The sequence below is a fragment of the Sorex araneus genome, chromosome X (genome assembly GCF_027595985.1).
Source record: "Sorex araneus isolate mSorAra2 chromosome X, mSorAra2.pri, whole genome shotgun sequence".
NCBI classification, from domain to species: Eukaryota; Metazoa; Chordata; class Mammalia; order Eulipotyphla; family Soricidae; genus Sorex; species Sorex araneus.
In genome coordinates, this window is record NC_073313.1 from 157,853,630 (window position 1) to 157,868,540 (window position 14,911).

The window sequence follows — 14,911 nt, forward strand, 5'->3', positions numbered from 1 at the left end:
CACCCCCCACCCGTCACCTCCCGACTCGTCACCCACGCGTCACCCCCCACCCGTCACCCCCCACCCATCACCCACCCACCCGTCACCCCACACCCGTCACCCCCCACCTGTCACCCCCCCACCCGTCACCACCCACCCGTCACCCCCCGACTCGTCACCCACCCGTCACCCTCCACCTGTCACCCCCACCCATCACCCCCCACCCGTCAACCCCACCCGTCACCCATCCATCACCCCCACCACTGTCACCCCCCACCACTGTCACCCCTCACCCGTCACCCCCACCCGTCACCCCCCACCCGTCACCCCCCCACCCGTCACCCCCCACCACTGTCACCCCTCACCCGTCACCCACCACCCATCACCCCCCACCCGTCACCCCCACCCATCACCCCCCACCCATCACCCCCACCCGTCACCCCCCACCCATCACCCCCACCCATCACCCCCCACCCGTCACCCCCACCCGTCACCCCCCACCTGTCACCCCCCACCTGTCACCCCCACCCGTCACCCCCCACCACTGTCACCCTCACCCGTCACCCCCACCCGTCACCCCCCACCCGTCACCCCCCACCACTGTCACCCCTCACCCGTCACCCACCACCCGTCACCCACCCATCACCCCCCACCCATCACCCCCCACCACTGTCACCCCTCACCCGTCACCCCCCACCCGTCACCCCCCCACCCGTCACCCCCCCACCCGTCACCCACCCATCACCCCCCACCCGTCACCCCCCACCACTGTCACCCCTCACCCGTCACCCACCACCCATCACCCCCCACCCGTCACCCCCACCCGTCACCCCCCACCCGTCACCCCCCACCCATCACCTACCCATCACCCCCCACCACTGTCACCCCTCACCCGTCACCCCCACCCGTCACCCCCAACCCATCACCCCCCCACACATCACCCACCTGTCACCCCCCCACCCGTCACCCCCCACCCGTCACCCCCCACCTGTCACCCCTCACCCATCACACACCACCCATCACCCCAACCCGTCACACCCCACCCGTCACCCCCACCCGTCACCCCCACCACTGTCACCCCTCACCCGTCACCCACCACCCGTCACCCACCCATCACCCCCCACCCATCACCCCCCACCACTGTCACCCCTCACCCGTCACCCCCCACCCGTCACCCCCCCACCCGTCACCCCCACCCATCACCCCCCACCCGTCACACCTCACTACCCGTCACCCCCCACCTGTCACCCACCTGTCACCCCCGCACCCGTCACCCCCCACCTGTCACCCCTCACCTGTCACCCCCCACCACTGTCACCCCTCACACGTCACCCACCACCCATCACCCCCACCCGTCAACCCCCCACCTGTCACCCCACCTGTCACCCCACCTGTCACCCCCTACCACTCGTCACACCCCACCCGTCACCCCCACCACTGTCACCCCTCACCCGTCACCCCCCACCCATCACCCCCCACCCGTCACCCCCACCCATCACCCCCCACCCGTCACCCCCACCCGTCACCCCCCACCCATCACCCCCACCCATCACCCCCACCCGTCACCCCCCACCCATCACCCCCACCCGTCACCCCCCACCTGTCACCCCCCACCACTGTCACCCCTCACCCGTCACCCACCACCCGTCACCCACCCGTCACCCCCACCCATCACCCCCCACCCGTCACCCCCCACCCGTCACCCCCACCCGTCACCCCCCACCCATCACCCCCACCCATCACCCCCACCCGTCACCCCCCACCCATCACCCCCACCCATCACCCCCCACCCATCACCCCCCACCCGTCACCCCCCACCTGTCACCCCCCACCTGTCACCCCCCACCTGTCACCCCCACCCGTCACCCCCCACCACTGTCACCCCTCACCCGTCACCCCCACCCGTCACCCCCCACCCGTCACCCCCCACCACTGTCACCCCTCACCCGTCACCCACCACCCGTCACCCACCCATCACCCCCCACCCATCACCCCCCACCACTGTCACCCCTCACCCGTCACCCCCCACCCGTCACCCCCCCACCCGTCACCCACCCATCACCCCCCACCCGTCACCCCCCACCACTGTCACCCCTCACCCGTCACCCACCACCCATCACCCCCCACCCGTCACCCCCACCCGTCACCCCCCACCCGTCACCCCCACCCATCACCCCCCACCCGTCACCCCCCACCTGTCACCCCCACCCGTCACCCCCCACCACTGTCACCCCTCACCCGTCACCCCCACCCGTCACCCCCCACCCGTCACCCCCCACCACTGTCACCCCTCACCCGTCACCCACCACCCGTCACCCACCCATCACCCCCCACCCATCACCCCCCACCACTGTCACCCCTCACCCGTCACCCCCCCACCCGTCACCCCCCCACCCGTCACCCACCCATCACCCCCCACCCGTCACCCCCCACCACTGTCACCCCTCACCCGTCACCCACCACCCATCACCCCCCACCCGTCACCCCCACCCATCACCCCCCACCCGTCACCCCCACCCGTCACCCCCCACCCGTCACCCCCACCCGTCACCCCCCACCACTGTCACCCCTCACCCGTCACCCACCACCCGTCACCCACCCATCACCCCCCACCCATCACCCCCCACCACTGTCACCCCTCACCCGTCACCCCCCACCCGTCATCCCCCCACCCGTCACCCCCCACCCGTCACCCACCCATCACCCCTCACCCGTCACCCCCCACCACTGTCACCCCTCACCCGTCACCCACCACCCATCACCCCCCACCCGTCACCCCCCACCACTGTCACCCCTCACCCATCACCCCCCACCTGTCACCCCCCACCTGTCACCCCCCACCACCCATCACACCCCACTCGTCACCCCCACCACTGTCACCCCTCACCCGTCACCCCCACCCGTCACCCCCCACCCGTCACACCCCACCTGTCACCCCCCACCACCCGTCACACCTCACCGTCACCCCACCTGTCACCCCCCACCACCCGTCACACCCCCACCACCCGTCACTCACCCGTCACCCCCCACCTGTCACCCCACCACCACCCATCACCCACCCACCACCACCACCCGCTGGTGGACGAGTAGATGATAGCACGACACATCACCTTGCACCCGCCCACCCGTCCTTCCACCTGTCCCATTATCCACCGACCCACCCCCCCACCCCCCACCCATACATCCACACATCACCCACCACCCACCTGCCTGTCGTCCATATTCATCATTCGTCCCTCTGCTCATCCCTCCATCATCCACCCACTGTCCATCCGTCCATCCGTCCGTCCGTCCATCCACCCACCCCTCTCCCATCACCGCCGTCCCTGCCCTCCGTCTGTTACCATCCAGCCAACACCACGCGTTTAACCAACCACCCACTGTCACTTCATCCAACTAGTTCCTCATCCATTTGTCCCTGTCCCCACCCCCCCACCCCCCCACCCACCTGTCCACTCCTCAGCAACCCACCCAGAAGTCCACCCTCCCTCCCCGAAAATGCCGGCTCGCGTGTCTGCAGAAGGGCTGGGGCAGGAGGCGCTTCCCGCACCCAGGGCCGGTGAGGGTGGAGGCGGGGCAAGAGTGGGGCCCGGGGTGCAGCAGTGGAGGGGCCTCGCTGCCTGGGGCACTGCCCCTCTGCCCAGCCCGTCTGTCCAGGCGCTGTCCCAGAAGGACGCGGAGCTGGGGCGGCTGAGGGAGGAGGTGGCCGCGGCCGTGCGGGAGCTGGAGCAGGTGCGGCGGGAGGCCCAGAGCCAGCAGGCGCGGGCGGAGGTGAGCGCCCCCGCCACACCCACCCAGCCAGGGCGGCACAAGGGCTGATGGACGGGGCTGGCCGCAGGGCCGGCTCCTGGGCAAGGCCACGAGGAGCAGGGCAGGGAGAAGGGGCCCGCAGGACCCTGTGTCTGTCCCTGTCCCTGGGTCTGTCCCTGGGTCTGTCTGTCCCTGTCCCTGGGTCTGTCTGTCCCTGTCCCTGGGTCTGTCCCTGGGTCTGTCTGTCCCTGTCCCTGGGTCTGTCCCTGGGCGTGTCCAGGGACGGTCCAGCCCACCCAACACTCAGACGGGGAAACTGCAGAGCCTGGGCGGGGGCCCAGGGCAGGGCGGGGACGGGGCGGGGGGCCAGGAGAGCGCTGCCTCCTGCTTCCCGGCCCCCAGACACTGGCTGTGGCCCTGGCTGCGTCCCTGCCACACGGAGCTGGCCAGGCCCAGCCTGTGCCCCCAGGCCCTGACCCTGCCGGCGCCCCCAGGACTCGCTGACCACCACGGCTGTGGAGCTGCGCACCCTGCAGGCCCAGTTCGAGGAAGCCATCAAGGCCCACCAGGTGGAGACAGAGACCCTGAGGGCCCAGCTCCGGGAGGTGGCGGCTGAGAGAAGCAGCGTGGAGAGAGAGGTGAGGGGCAGAGGGGAGGGGGAGAGGGAAGGGGTGAAGTGAGGGCCAGAGGTGAGGGGCAGAGGTGAGGAGGAGAGGTGAGGGGCAGAGGTGAGGGGGCAGGGGTGAGGGGGCAGAGATGAGCGGAGAGGCAAGGGGGTGAGGTGAGGGGGCAGAGGTGAAGGGGTAAGGCATCAGGAGGGGCAGAGGGGAGGAGCAGAGGGGAGGGGGAGAGGTGGGAGGCAAAGGGGAGGGGGAGAGGAGAAGGGAGAGGGGAGGGGCAGAGGTGAGAGAAGGGAGCTGAAGGGGTGGGGGAGAGTGTGGAGGTCTGGGGGGCTGGGGAGGGGTGAGTGGGCAGGGGCAGCCCCGAGAGTGTGCATGTGAGGCGTGTGCAGAAACGGGGTGGGACGGGCTGGGGGAGGTGGCCAGGACCGAGGCCCTGGGGTGCGTGTGGGTGGGGGCGCCTAGGGGCGGGTGCAGGTGAGCCCCGGGGAGTGGGGGGGGTGTCAGGCGGGGGCCGGCCGGGAGGGGCTGGCAGCGGCGGGGCTCGGCCCAGGCTGTTTGTTTTGGCCCCGGGAGAAAGTTTCCTTTCAGCAGATTTCAGTCGGGCCAGCCAGCTGCCCGGGCGCGGGGACCTTGAGGGGGCGCGGGTGGGGGCGCGTCAGTCCTGGGGGCGGACGGAGCGTGTGGGCCTGGGGAAGCCGGGGTCTCACAGAGGCTGTGGGCGAGGGGGAGTGGCCGGGGCAGCCGCCCAGGCGCCAGGCTGGCCCCACGTCGCCATGGAAACCACACACTCCCAGCCTGCACCAGAGAGTCGGGCTGGCAACCCGCAGGAGCCCTGCAGGGCACACCAGGTCACACGCCACACACGCCACACGCCACACACCACACATGTCACACGCCACAGACAACCACACGCCACACACCATACACCACACATGCCACACAGCCACACGCCACACACCACACATGCCACACGCCACACACGCCACACACACCACATGCCACACACAGCCACACGCCACACACCACACATGCCACACATGCCACACGCCACACACAGCCACACGCCACACACCACACATGCCACACGCCACACAGCCACATGCCACACACCACACATGCCACATGCCACACACCACACACGCTACACGCCACACATACCACATGCCACACATACCACACACTACACATGCCACACACAGCCACATGCCACATACACCACATGCCACACATACCACACAGCCACATGCCTCACACAGCCACATGCCACATACACCACACCCCGCACACAGCCACACGCCACACATACCACATGCCACACACAACACACAGTCACATGCCACACACCACACACAGAGCCACACATCACACACAGCCACATGCCACACATGCCACAACCACAGCCATACACCACACACAGTCACACACCACACACACAACACACAGTCACGTGCCACACAGTTACACACAACACACACAGTCACACACATGCCACACACGCCACACACAGCCACACACCACACACAGTCACACAAGGCACTCATAGCACATAATCACACACAACACACACACCACACAGAGTCACATGCTACACACAGCCACATAACACACAGTCACAACTACACACCACACAGTCACACTCCACACACACCACACACACAGTCACACACCACACACAGTCATACACAATCACACACAGGCACTCATAGCACACAGTCACACTACACAGCATATCACACACAGTCACACACGGCATACACTGTCACATACAGCACAAGTTGCATGCAACACACAGTCAGACACACCACACAGTCACACACAGCATACACAGTTATACACAACACAAGTCACTTGCAACACACATAACACCAATGTGGATACTCATGACTCAGCCACGTGCACAGACAGACACACAAGAAAAGACACACAGACACACAACCTTGCACGCACAGAGACCTGCAGGCACAAACATGCAGGCAAGCGCACAAACACGCACACACATGCATACATGCGCATTCACACACACTCACACACGTGCGCACACACACACACACACACGCACAGTCCCCAGGCCCCAGCCCCTCCCCTGAGCCTCCCGTGGGGTTCCTGAGAGGCTGTTGGTCCAGCCTCCGGGAGGGAGCCATAATCACATTCAGCGGTTTGGCCGAGGAGTCCTGTGAAAGGGGGCCTGTTCTCCGGGGCCAGGGCGGGGTGGGCAGGGGCGGGGAGGGGGGTGTTCCTGCACTCGCCTCCCCCTCCCGCCCCAGTGCAGTCCCCGAGGGCGGGGCGGCCCGTGGGGTCCCGACCTCGGGGCACATTTCTGCTGAGCTCAGCGGAAAATCTCCAGGCTCCCACATGCGGGGGTGGGGGGCGGGGACTCAGCCCTTCCCCAAACAGAACAACAACAACGTCAGCCAGCGGACGCGGGCCTGGACGGCTTCCCGCTGGGCCCGCCAACAGGGCCGGTGCTGGCAGGGCTGCACGCGGCGTGGGCTCCCCACTGGGTGGGGCCCCCCGAGGCTGCCCACGCATGAGCCCCTCCTGCAGAGCCCCCCCGCCGCCCTCTGCAGCCCTGCCGTCCGCACTGCCCCCACGGCGTCCACAGGAGCACCCTGTGCTGAGGCCGGGCCCACGGGGACACGGGGTGCAGCAGGGCCTGGCCACCCCTGGAGTCCAGGGGCAGGGGGGCTCAGGGCTCGGGGCCGGGGGGCAGGGCGGGGCGGGGGGCTTCGAGGGGGCTTGGGGCCGGAGCAGGGCAGGGCGGGGGGGCTGTGAGGGGGCTCGGGGCCAGGGCAGGGCAGGGCGGGGCGGGGGGCTGCGAGGAGGCTCGGGGTTGGGGGTGCAGGGCGGGGCAGGGGGCTGCGAGGGGGCTCGGGCTGGGGGGCAGGGCAGAGTGGGGGACTGCGAGGGGGGCTCAGGGCCTGGGGCAGGGCGGGGCAGGGGCTGTGAGGGGGCTCAGGGCCTGGGGCAGGGGGGTTGGGGGGGCTGTGACGGGGCTCGGGGCCAGGGGCAGGGCAGGGTGGGGGGCTGCGACGGGGCCTCCCCTGGCAGCCCGGCCCCTCCCCACAGGCCGAGAGGCTGCGGGCCCAGCTGGCCGAGGCGCAGGAGGCCCTGGCCGGGCTGCGCCAGGAGCTGCGGGGCAGCCGGGAGAGTGCCGAGGCGCGGCGGCGGGAGGCCCTGGAGGCCGGCCGGGCGCGGGACCAGGAGGCGCGGGCGCGGGCCCTGCTGCGGCACGCCAACGCCGAGCTGCAGGCCGCCCTGCACAGCGCCCAGCAGGACAAGGCCCGGTAGGCGCCGGGCGGGACGGGGCTGGCCACACCTCCGGGGGGCGCCCAGGGCCCACCTGGGACAGACAGACCTGTGCCCAGCTCCAGGCGCTCTGAGGAGCAGGCGGCTCGGGAGGTGCAGGCCCTGGGCGAGGCCCAGCAGGCTGCGCGGGAGGAGGCGGCCGGGCTGCAGGTCAGCCTGCGGCAGGCGGAGCAGGCCCGGAGGGACGCCCAGCAGGAGCTGCAGGAGCTGCACGGACAGGTGAGCCCGACCCACAGTGACCCCGGCCCACACAGTGACCCCGACCCACACAGTGACCCCGGCCCACACAGTGACCCCGGCCCGCACAGTGACCCCGACCCACACAGGTGACCCTGACCCACACAATGACCCCGACCCACACAGTGACCCCGGCCCACACAGTGACCCCAGCCCGCACAGTAACCCTGACTCACACAGGTGACCCTGACCCACACAGATGACCCTGACCTCCTCCCCTCCCCACACATAAGTGAGACCTGTATCGAATTACACACAGGTGAGCCCCAGTGAGTCCTGACAAGTCCCAGTGAGTCCTGACAAGTCCCAGTGAGTCCCAGTGAGTCCTGACAAGTCCCAGTGAGTCCCAGTGAGTCCTGACAAGTCCCAGTGAGTCCCAGTGAGTCCTGACAAGCCCCGGTGAGTCCCGATGAGTCCTGACAAGTCCCGGTGAGTCCTGACAAGTCCCGGTGAGTCCCGGTGAGTCCTGACAAGTCCCGGTGAGTCCCGGTGAGTCCCAGTGAGTCCTAACAAGTCCCAGTGAGTCCCAGTGAGTCCTGATGAGCCCCGGTGAGCCCAGGTGAGTCCTGACAAGTCCCAGTGAGTCCTGACAAGTCCCGGTGAGTCCCGGTGAGTCCTGACAAGTCCCAGTGAGTCCCAGTGAGTCCTGACAAGTCCCGGTGAGTCCCAGTGAGTCCTGACAAGTCCCGGTGAGTCCTGACAAGTCCTAGTGAGTCCCGGTGAGTCCCGGTGAGTCCTGACAAGTCCCGGTGAGTCCTGACAAGTCCCAGTGAGTCCCAGTGAGTCCTGACAAGTCCCGGTGAGTCCCAGTGAGTCCTGACAAGTCCCGGTGAGTCCTGACAAGTCCCAGTGAGTCCCGGTGAGCCCTGGTGAGTCCCACTGAGCCCCGCTGAGCCCCACCTGATTGCTCCTGCTTCAGGTGAAGGCTCTGGAGGGTGAGAGGCAGCGGCAGAGCCAGGAGCTGAGACAGCTGCAGGCGCGGGGAGCTCGAGAAGTCCAGGAGCTGAAGAGGCAGGTGGCCAAGGCCCAGGCTGACCGCGAGGGAGCCAGCAAGGAGGTAGGAGGCGGCGCCCCGGCAGGGGGTCAGGCCCAGGCTCGGCAGGTGACCTCGCGCCTCTCCCGGCTCTCGCAGGTGCTGCGGCTGCGGCGGGCGCTGGCTGAGGCGGAGGCCTGCAGGGAGGCCCAGGAAAGGAGGCTGCGGGAGCAGGTGCGGGAGAGCCAGGAGGCGGCGCGGAGCCTGCGGGCGGAGCTGCAGGCCGTCTGTGGGAAGCTGCAGCAGGCCGCGGGCCGGGCGGACGCACTGCAGGCCCGCCTGGACAAGGCCAGCGGCCGGGCGCGAGGGCTCCAGGGGGAGCTGGCGCAGGCCCAGGGCGCCCGGCGGGACGCCGAGGAGCAGCTCCGCCGGCTGTGGGGGACCCTGCGCCGGGGCCTGGGGCTGCACGCCCGGAGCCCTTCCGCCTCTCCGGAGCGGCCCAGGTCCCCCAGCAGAGGTCAGTGTCCTGGGGCCGCCTGCCGGCCTGCCCCAAGCGGGGCCTGCACGGCCGGGTAGCCCTGACGCGGCCTGTCCCTCTGCTGCCCCACAGGTGTCCTCGACCCCCGGGTGCCCTCCAGGCCCCACTCGCCGCTCCGGGGGCCTTGGCCGGTGCCTCGGGACCTGGGCGCGGAGGTGGACGTGGCTGCAGCACGGGACGCACTGAGGGACGTGGCCCAGCAGCTGCGGGAGGCCCAGCGCCAGCGGGTAGGGGCAGCTGCCAGCCCGGCCCACGCCCGTCTCCAAACGGGCCCGGCCACGCGCCAGAGGGTCCCAGCCTGGGAAGGGTTTGGGGACGAGCTGACCACCCCGCCCAGCTGAGCCCCTGCGCTTTGCCTGCCTGGTCTCGCACCCAGTACTATGCCCCGAAGTGGGTCAACACCTGTCAGCCAGCTCGGCCCAATCCCTGACCTCCTGCACCCCCAGCTGAGCCTGCCCCCTGGCCCCTCACCCCTCACCCCTGCTCCTTGCCCTTGCCCCTCACCCCTCACCCCTCACCCCTCACCCCCTCACCCCTCACTTCTGTCTCTCACCCTTCGCCCTTGCTTGGTCTCTCACCCCTGCCCTTCGTTCCTGCCCCTCACCCCTGCCCTCGCCCCGTCACCCCTCACCCACCGCAGGATGACTGGCGCTTCCAGGCCGAGAGGCTGAGCCTGCATCTCAGTGAGGAGGAGAGCGAGCGGGCCCAGGCCCAGAGCCGCGTGGGGCAGCTGCAGAAGGCACTGGTGGAGGCCGAGGAAGGTGACCCCCTGGGGGCCAGCTGGGGGGCAGGAGCCCTCCTGGGCAGACAGAGCCGCCCTCTGCACAGGGCACAGGGGAGTGCCAGCCCCCGAGGGTGCAGACTGGCCGTGCGTCCTGACGCAGGAGGGCGTGGCCCCGTCCCCACAGACCCCCTGTAGCCTGCGGGCGGCTCCAAGGGGCACCCGGGGACGGGCTGTGGCACCGCGCGGGGTCACGCCAGCCCTGGCTCGGTCCCCCACGGCCCTGCGGGAGCCACTCCCTGTCTGGGCGGCCCCTGCTCCCGAAACGTGTCCCAGATGGACCCAGCAGGCACCCAAGGGCCCCGGGGAACACGCTGAGGGGCCTCTGCAGGGGAGCTGCTGGCCCTGCACGCTGACCCCGACCTCCCTGCACTCCCGGCTTCCGGAGTAGCCCCGAGGACTAACAGCATCTGTGACCTGAGGGGCCTTGGTGGGGCACCCCCTGTCCAGCACGCGCTCTGCTCCCCGCCATTGGTCCCACGGTTGCCCCGTTGCCCTCTCCCCGGAGCCCGCCTGGAGCCGCCTGAGTCAGGTGCCCGTCACCTGCTATAGGGACAGCCAGTGTCAGAGGCCCGACGTGCTCCAGGGAAGGGCTCCCGCACATCCGTCTCTGCCCACACCGTGGCCCTGTGTCCATCTCTGCCCACACCGTGGGCCCTGTGTACATCTCTGCCCACACCGTGGGCCCTGTCCATCTCTGTCCACACCCGTGGGCCCTGTGTCCATCTCTGTCCACACCCGTGGGCCCTGTGTCCATCTCTGTCTGCACGGTGGTATAGCTGCAGCCTCTCGCTGCACTGAGCCCACGGTGTCCAGTGTCCACTCTCTGGCATGCCGGAGCCTGGGCTGGGTCCAGAGCACCTTGTTAAAGGCACATTGTTCTAATGAAGGGCTGAGCCCCGGGTGCGAATAGTGGCATTCCTGCGTGGGCCCCACCCGTCTCCAGGGCGACCCCAGCACACCAACACACATGGCCCACCCGTCCATTGCCGGGACACAGGCCCGAGAGGGGGGCAGTGCCGCCGGCCGCAGGTGTCTCCCGGCTGCCCAGGGCGGGAGGCAGCCTCGCCCCTGCTTCTGCCCCTGCCCGGCGTGGCCCGTGCAGCCTCCCGCGCCGTGGGCCTCCACAGGACTCTGGTTTCTCCCACATCCCTGTGCGCTGCTTTCCTGGTGGCCCGTCCGTGTGTCTGTCTCCGCGTCTGTCGTAAGCCAGTCACGGGGAGGAGATGTTTGAGACTTTGCAGGGACACTTGGAGACAGCTGCCGCAAGGCCGGCATGGCTGAAGGTGCGGGTGGGCAGGGGCCACTGGCCAGCGTCAGGTCGGCGGCTGGGTGCGTGTGAGGGCGATGAGCGGCCGTGTCCCTGCAGCAAACAGGCAGACGCAGCCCTGGGCGGGAGGCGGCTCTGAGCAGCCGCACGGCGAGTCCAGGGGGCTGGGCAGGGGGCAAAGGGGCCACTGCACCCCTGTCCCTACCCTGTCCCGTCCCTGTCCCTGTCCCGTCCCGTCCCCGCCCGCCCTGTGCCCAGTGCTGGTTCCTGGGCTCTGTGTCTGAGAGCAGGGGTGAGGGGAGCGGTGCCAGCTGTCCTGTCCGCTTGTCACCTCGAGGTTGGTGAGACTCCCTCGAGGGCCCCAACAAGGACCCGGGAGTGTGCATGGCCATGGCACTGGTGGGCAAACTGAGGCCGGGCAGGCACCTGGCACCCCCAGAGTCCTGCTGGGCCCCTCGGAGGGTCCCGTCCCCGGCCACCATGCAGGCAGAGGGCAGGAGCTCTGCCCGCCCACCCCGCACCCCCAAACAGCCTGGGCTGCAGCACTGCAGCCCCCTGTGCAGCCCCCATGCCCAGACGCTGCAAGAAGGAGGGGCTGAGGGCTGCGCCACCCATCAGGCCGCTGGCCCCTGCGGGCAGGAGACGTGAACACACTCGACACTGGGATGAGGCTGTGCAGGGGCCAGCCCTCACCCGGGAAGCAGTGTGAGCCAGGGGGTGAGACCCCCGCCCCCGACATGCACCAGGACGGTGGCCCCAGGGCGGGGGACCAGGTTCCTCCTGTGGCCCCTCAGGGGAAGGAACTGCCCAGAGCGACAGCTGCTCAGGGTCAGAGGGCAGCAAGGCAGGCGACAGGGACCAGAGATGGGACCCTGTCCCCGCCCCCAGACCCCAACCTCACCCCCAGACCCCGACCCTCCCCCAGGCCCTGACCTTCCCCCAGACCCTGACCCTCCCCCAGACCCTGACCCTCCCTCAGGCCCTGACCCTCCCCTAGGCCCTGACCCTCCCATAGACCCTGACCCTCCCCCAGACCCTGACCCTCCCCCAGGCCCTGAATAACCCTTCCCAAAGACCCTGACCCTCCCCCAGACCCTGACCCTCCCCCAGGCCCTGACCCTCCCCCAGACCCTGACCCTCCCCCAGGCCCTGACCCTCCCATAGACCCTGACCCTCCCCCAGACCCTGACCCTCCCCCAGGCCCTGACCCTCCCCAGACCCTGACCCTCCCCCAGACCCTGACCCTCCCCCAGGCCCTGATCCTCCCCCAGACCCTTACCCTCCCCCAGGCCCTGATCCTCCCCCAGACCCTGACCCTCCCCCAGGCCCTGATCCTCCCCCAGACCCTTACCCTCCCCCAGGCCCTGATCCTCCCCCAGGCCCTGATCCTCCCCCAGGCCCTGACCCTCCCCCAGGCCCTGATCCTCCCCCAGGCCCTGAATAACCCTTCCCACAGACCCTGACCCTCCCCCAGACCCTGACCCTCCCTCAGGCCCTGACCCTCCCCTAGGCCCTGACCCTCCCATAGACCCTGACCCTCCCCCAGGCCCTGACCCTCCCCCAGACCCTGACCCTCCCCCAGGCCCTGAATAACCCTTCCCACAGACCCTGACCCTGCCCCAGACCCTGACACTCCCCCAGGCCCTGACCCTCCCCCAGGCCCTGACCCCTCCCCCAGGCCCCAAATAACCCCTCCCCCAGCATGAGGACATACCAGGCGTGGAGTGGTAGACCTCGTCCTGAGCTCTGAGCTCACACACAGGCTAGCCTGCAACTCAGCTGTCCCCTTGCACGTTCCCAGGGGACCCCCATCTCCCTCCCCAGGAAGAAGTGGACATGCTCCGCCAGGCCCTCTGCAAGCGTGGGCAGCACAGCCAGCAGATGGAGCGCAGGTGCCAGGAGGCAGAGCGGGCACGGCCAGCCCGGTGCCAGGTAGATCTGCTCCCAGGTGCCGCAGGTGGGAGACAGCTGGGCAGGGCTCTGCCAGAAATCTCTGCCCCCAAGAAGCAGCCCTAGGACACAGGGTCGCCGTGTACTCCCGCCTCCAAGACAGTCCGTGAGGGCTCCTGGCCAGGGACAGGTGGGAGTCCAGGGAGAAGTTCCTCCCCAGGAGCCAAAGGGCCCACTGTATTGGCACAGATGCTAGGGCACCAGTCCTTGGGGCATGGGTACTCAGGACACAGGTACTAGGGCACCAGTCCTTGGGGCATGGGAACTCAGGACACAGGTACTAGGGTACCATCCTCGGGGCATGAGTACTCAGGACACAGGTACTAGGGCACCAGTCCTTGGGGCATGGGTACTCAGGACACAGGTACTAGGGCACCAGTCCTTGGGGCATGGATACTCAGGACACAGGTACTAGGGTACCAGTCCTTGGGGCATGGATACTCAGGATACAGGTACTAGGGTGCCGTCCTTTGGGGCATGGGTATTCAGGACACAGGTACTAGGGTACAATCCTCGGGGCATGGGAACTCAGGACACAGGTACTAGGGCACCAGTCCTTGGGGCATGGGTACTCAGGACACAGGTACTAGGGTACCAGTTCTTGGGGCATGGGTATTCAGGACACAGGTACTAGGGTACCAGTCCTTGGGGCATGGGAACTCAGGACACAGGTACTAGGGTACCAGTTCTTGGGGCATGGGTATTCAGGACACAGGTACTAGGGTACCAATCCTCGGGGCATGGAAACTCAGGACACAGGTACTAAGGCACCAGTCCTTGGGGCATGGGTACTCAGGACACAGGTACTAGGGTACCAGTTCTTGGGGCATGGGAACTCAGGACACAGGTACTAGGGTACCAGTTCTTGGGGCATGGGTATTCAGGACACAGGTACTAGGGTACCAGTCCTTGGGACATGGGAACTCAGGACACAGGTACTAGGGTACCAGTTCTTGGGGCATGGGTATTCAGGACACAGGTACTAGGGTACCAATCCTTGGGGCATGGGAACTCAGGACACAGGTACTAGGGTACCGTGTTCAGGGCTTGGGTATTCAGGACACAGGTACTAGGGTGCCAGTTCTTGGGGCATGGGTGCTCAGGACGCAGGTACTAGGGTGCCCTCCTCAGGGCACGGGTACTCAGGACACAGGCACTAGGGTGCCCTCCTCAGGGCATGGGTGCTCAGGACACAGGTACTAGGGTACTGGTCACTGGGGCATGGGTGCTCACGGCACAAGTACTGGGACACTGGTCCTTGGGGCCCAGGGAGCCCAGGTGCAGGTGCTCTGGTGCAGGAACTGGGGCACGGGTTCTTGGGGCAAAGGGACTGGGTAATGTACTTGGGGCACAGGTACCCCAGCATGATACTCAAGGCACAGGTACTAGGGCATAGTACTCAGGGCACAGGTACTGGGGCACAGGTTCTCTGGGGATGTGGGTACTCGTGCGCAAGCACTGGGGTACTCCAAGGACAGGATCTGGGCAGAGTCCCCTGGCACTG

General features: G+C 68.2%; 1 protein-coding gene across 1 annotated transcript in view; it reads left to right on the top strand.

Annotated features, from left to right (window-relative positions):
• Positions 1–14,911, top strand: part of CROCC2 (ciliary rootlet coiled-coil, rootletin family member 2) — a 36,448-nt gene that overhangs the window by 17,065 nt on the left and 4,472 nt on the right. The window contains exons 19-27 of the mRNA XM_055121188.1: positions 3,637–3,750; positions 4,224–4,367; positions 7,419–7,636; positions 7,718–7,877; positions 8,815–8,952; positions 9,028–9,409; positions 9,476–9,633; positions 10,047–10,167; positions 13,259–13,389. Of these exons, the coding sequence (XP_054977163.1) occupies positions 3,637–3,750; positions 4,224–4,367; positions 7,419–7,636; positions 7,718–7,877; positions 8,815–8,952; positions 9,028–9,409; positions 9,476–9,633; positions 10,047–10,167; positions 13,259–13,389 (1,566 nt within the window). The remainder of the gene's footprint in view (positions 1–3,636; positions 3,751–4,223; positions 4,368–7,418; positions 7,637–7,717; positions 7,878–8,814; positions 8,953–9,027; positions 9,410–9,475; positions 9,634–10,046; positions 10,168–13,258; positions 13,390–14,911) is intronic.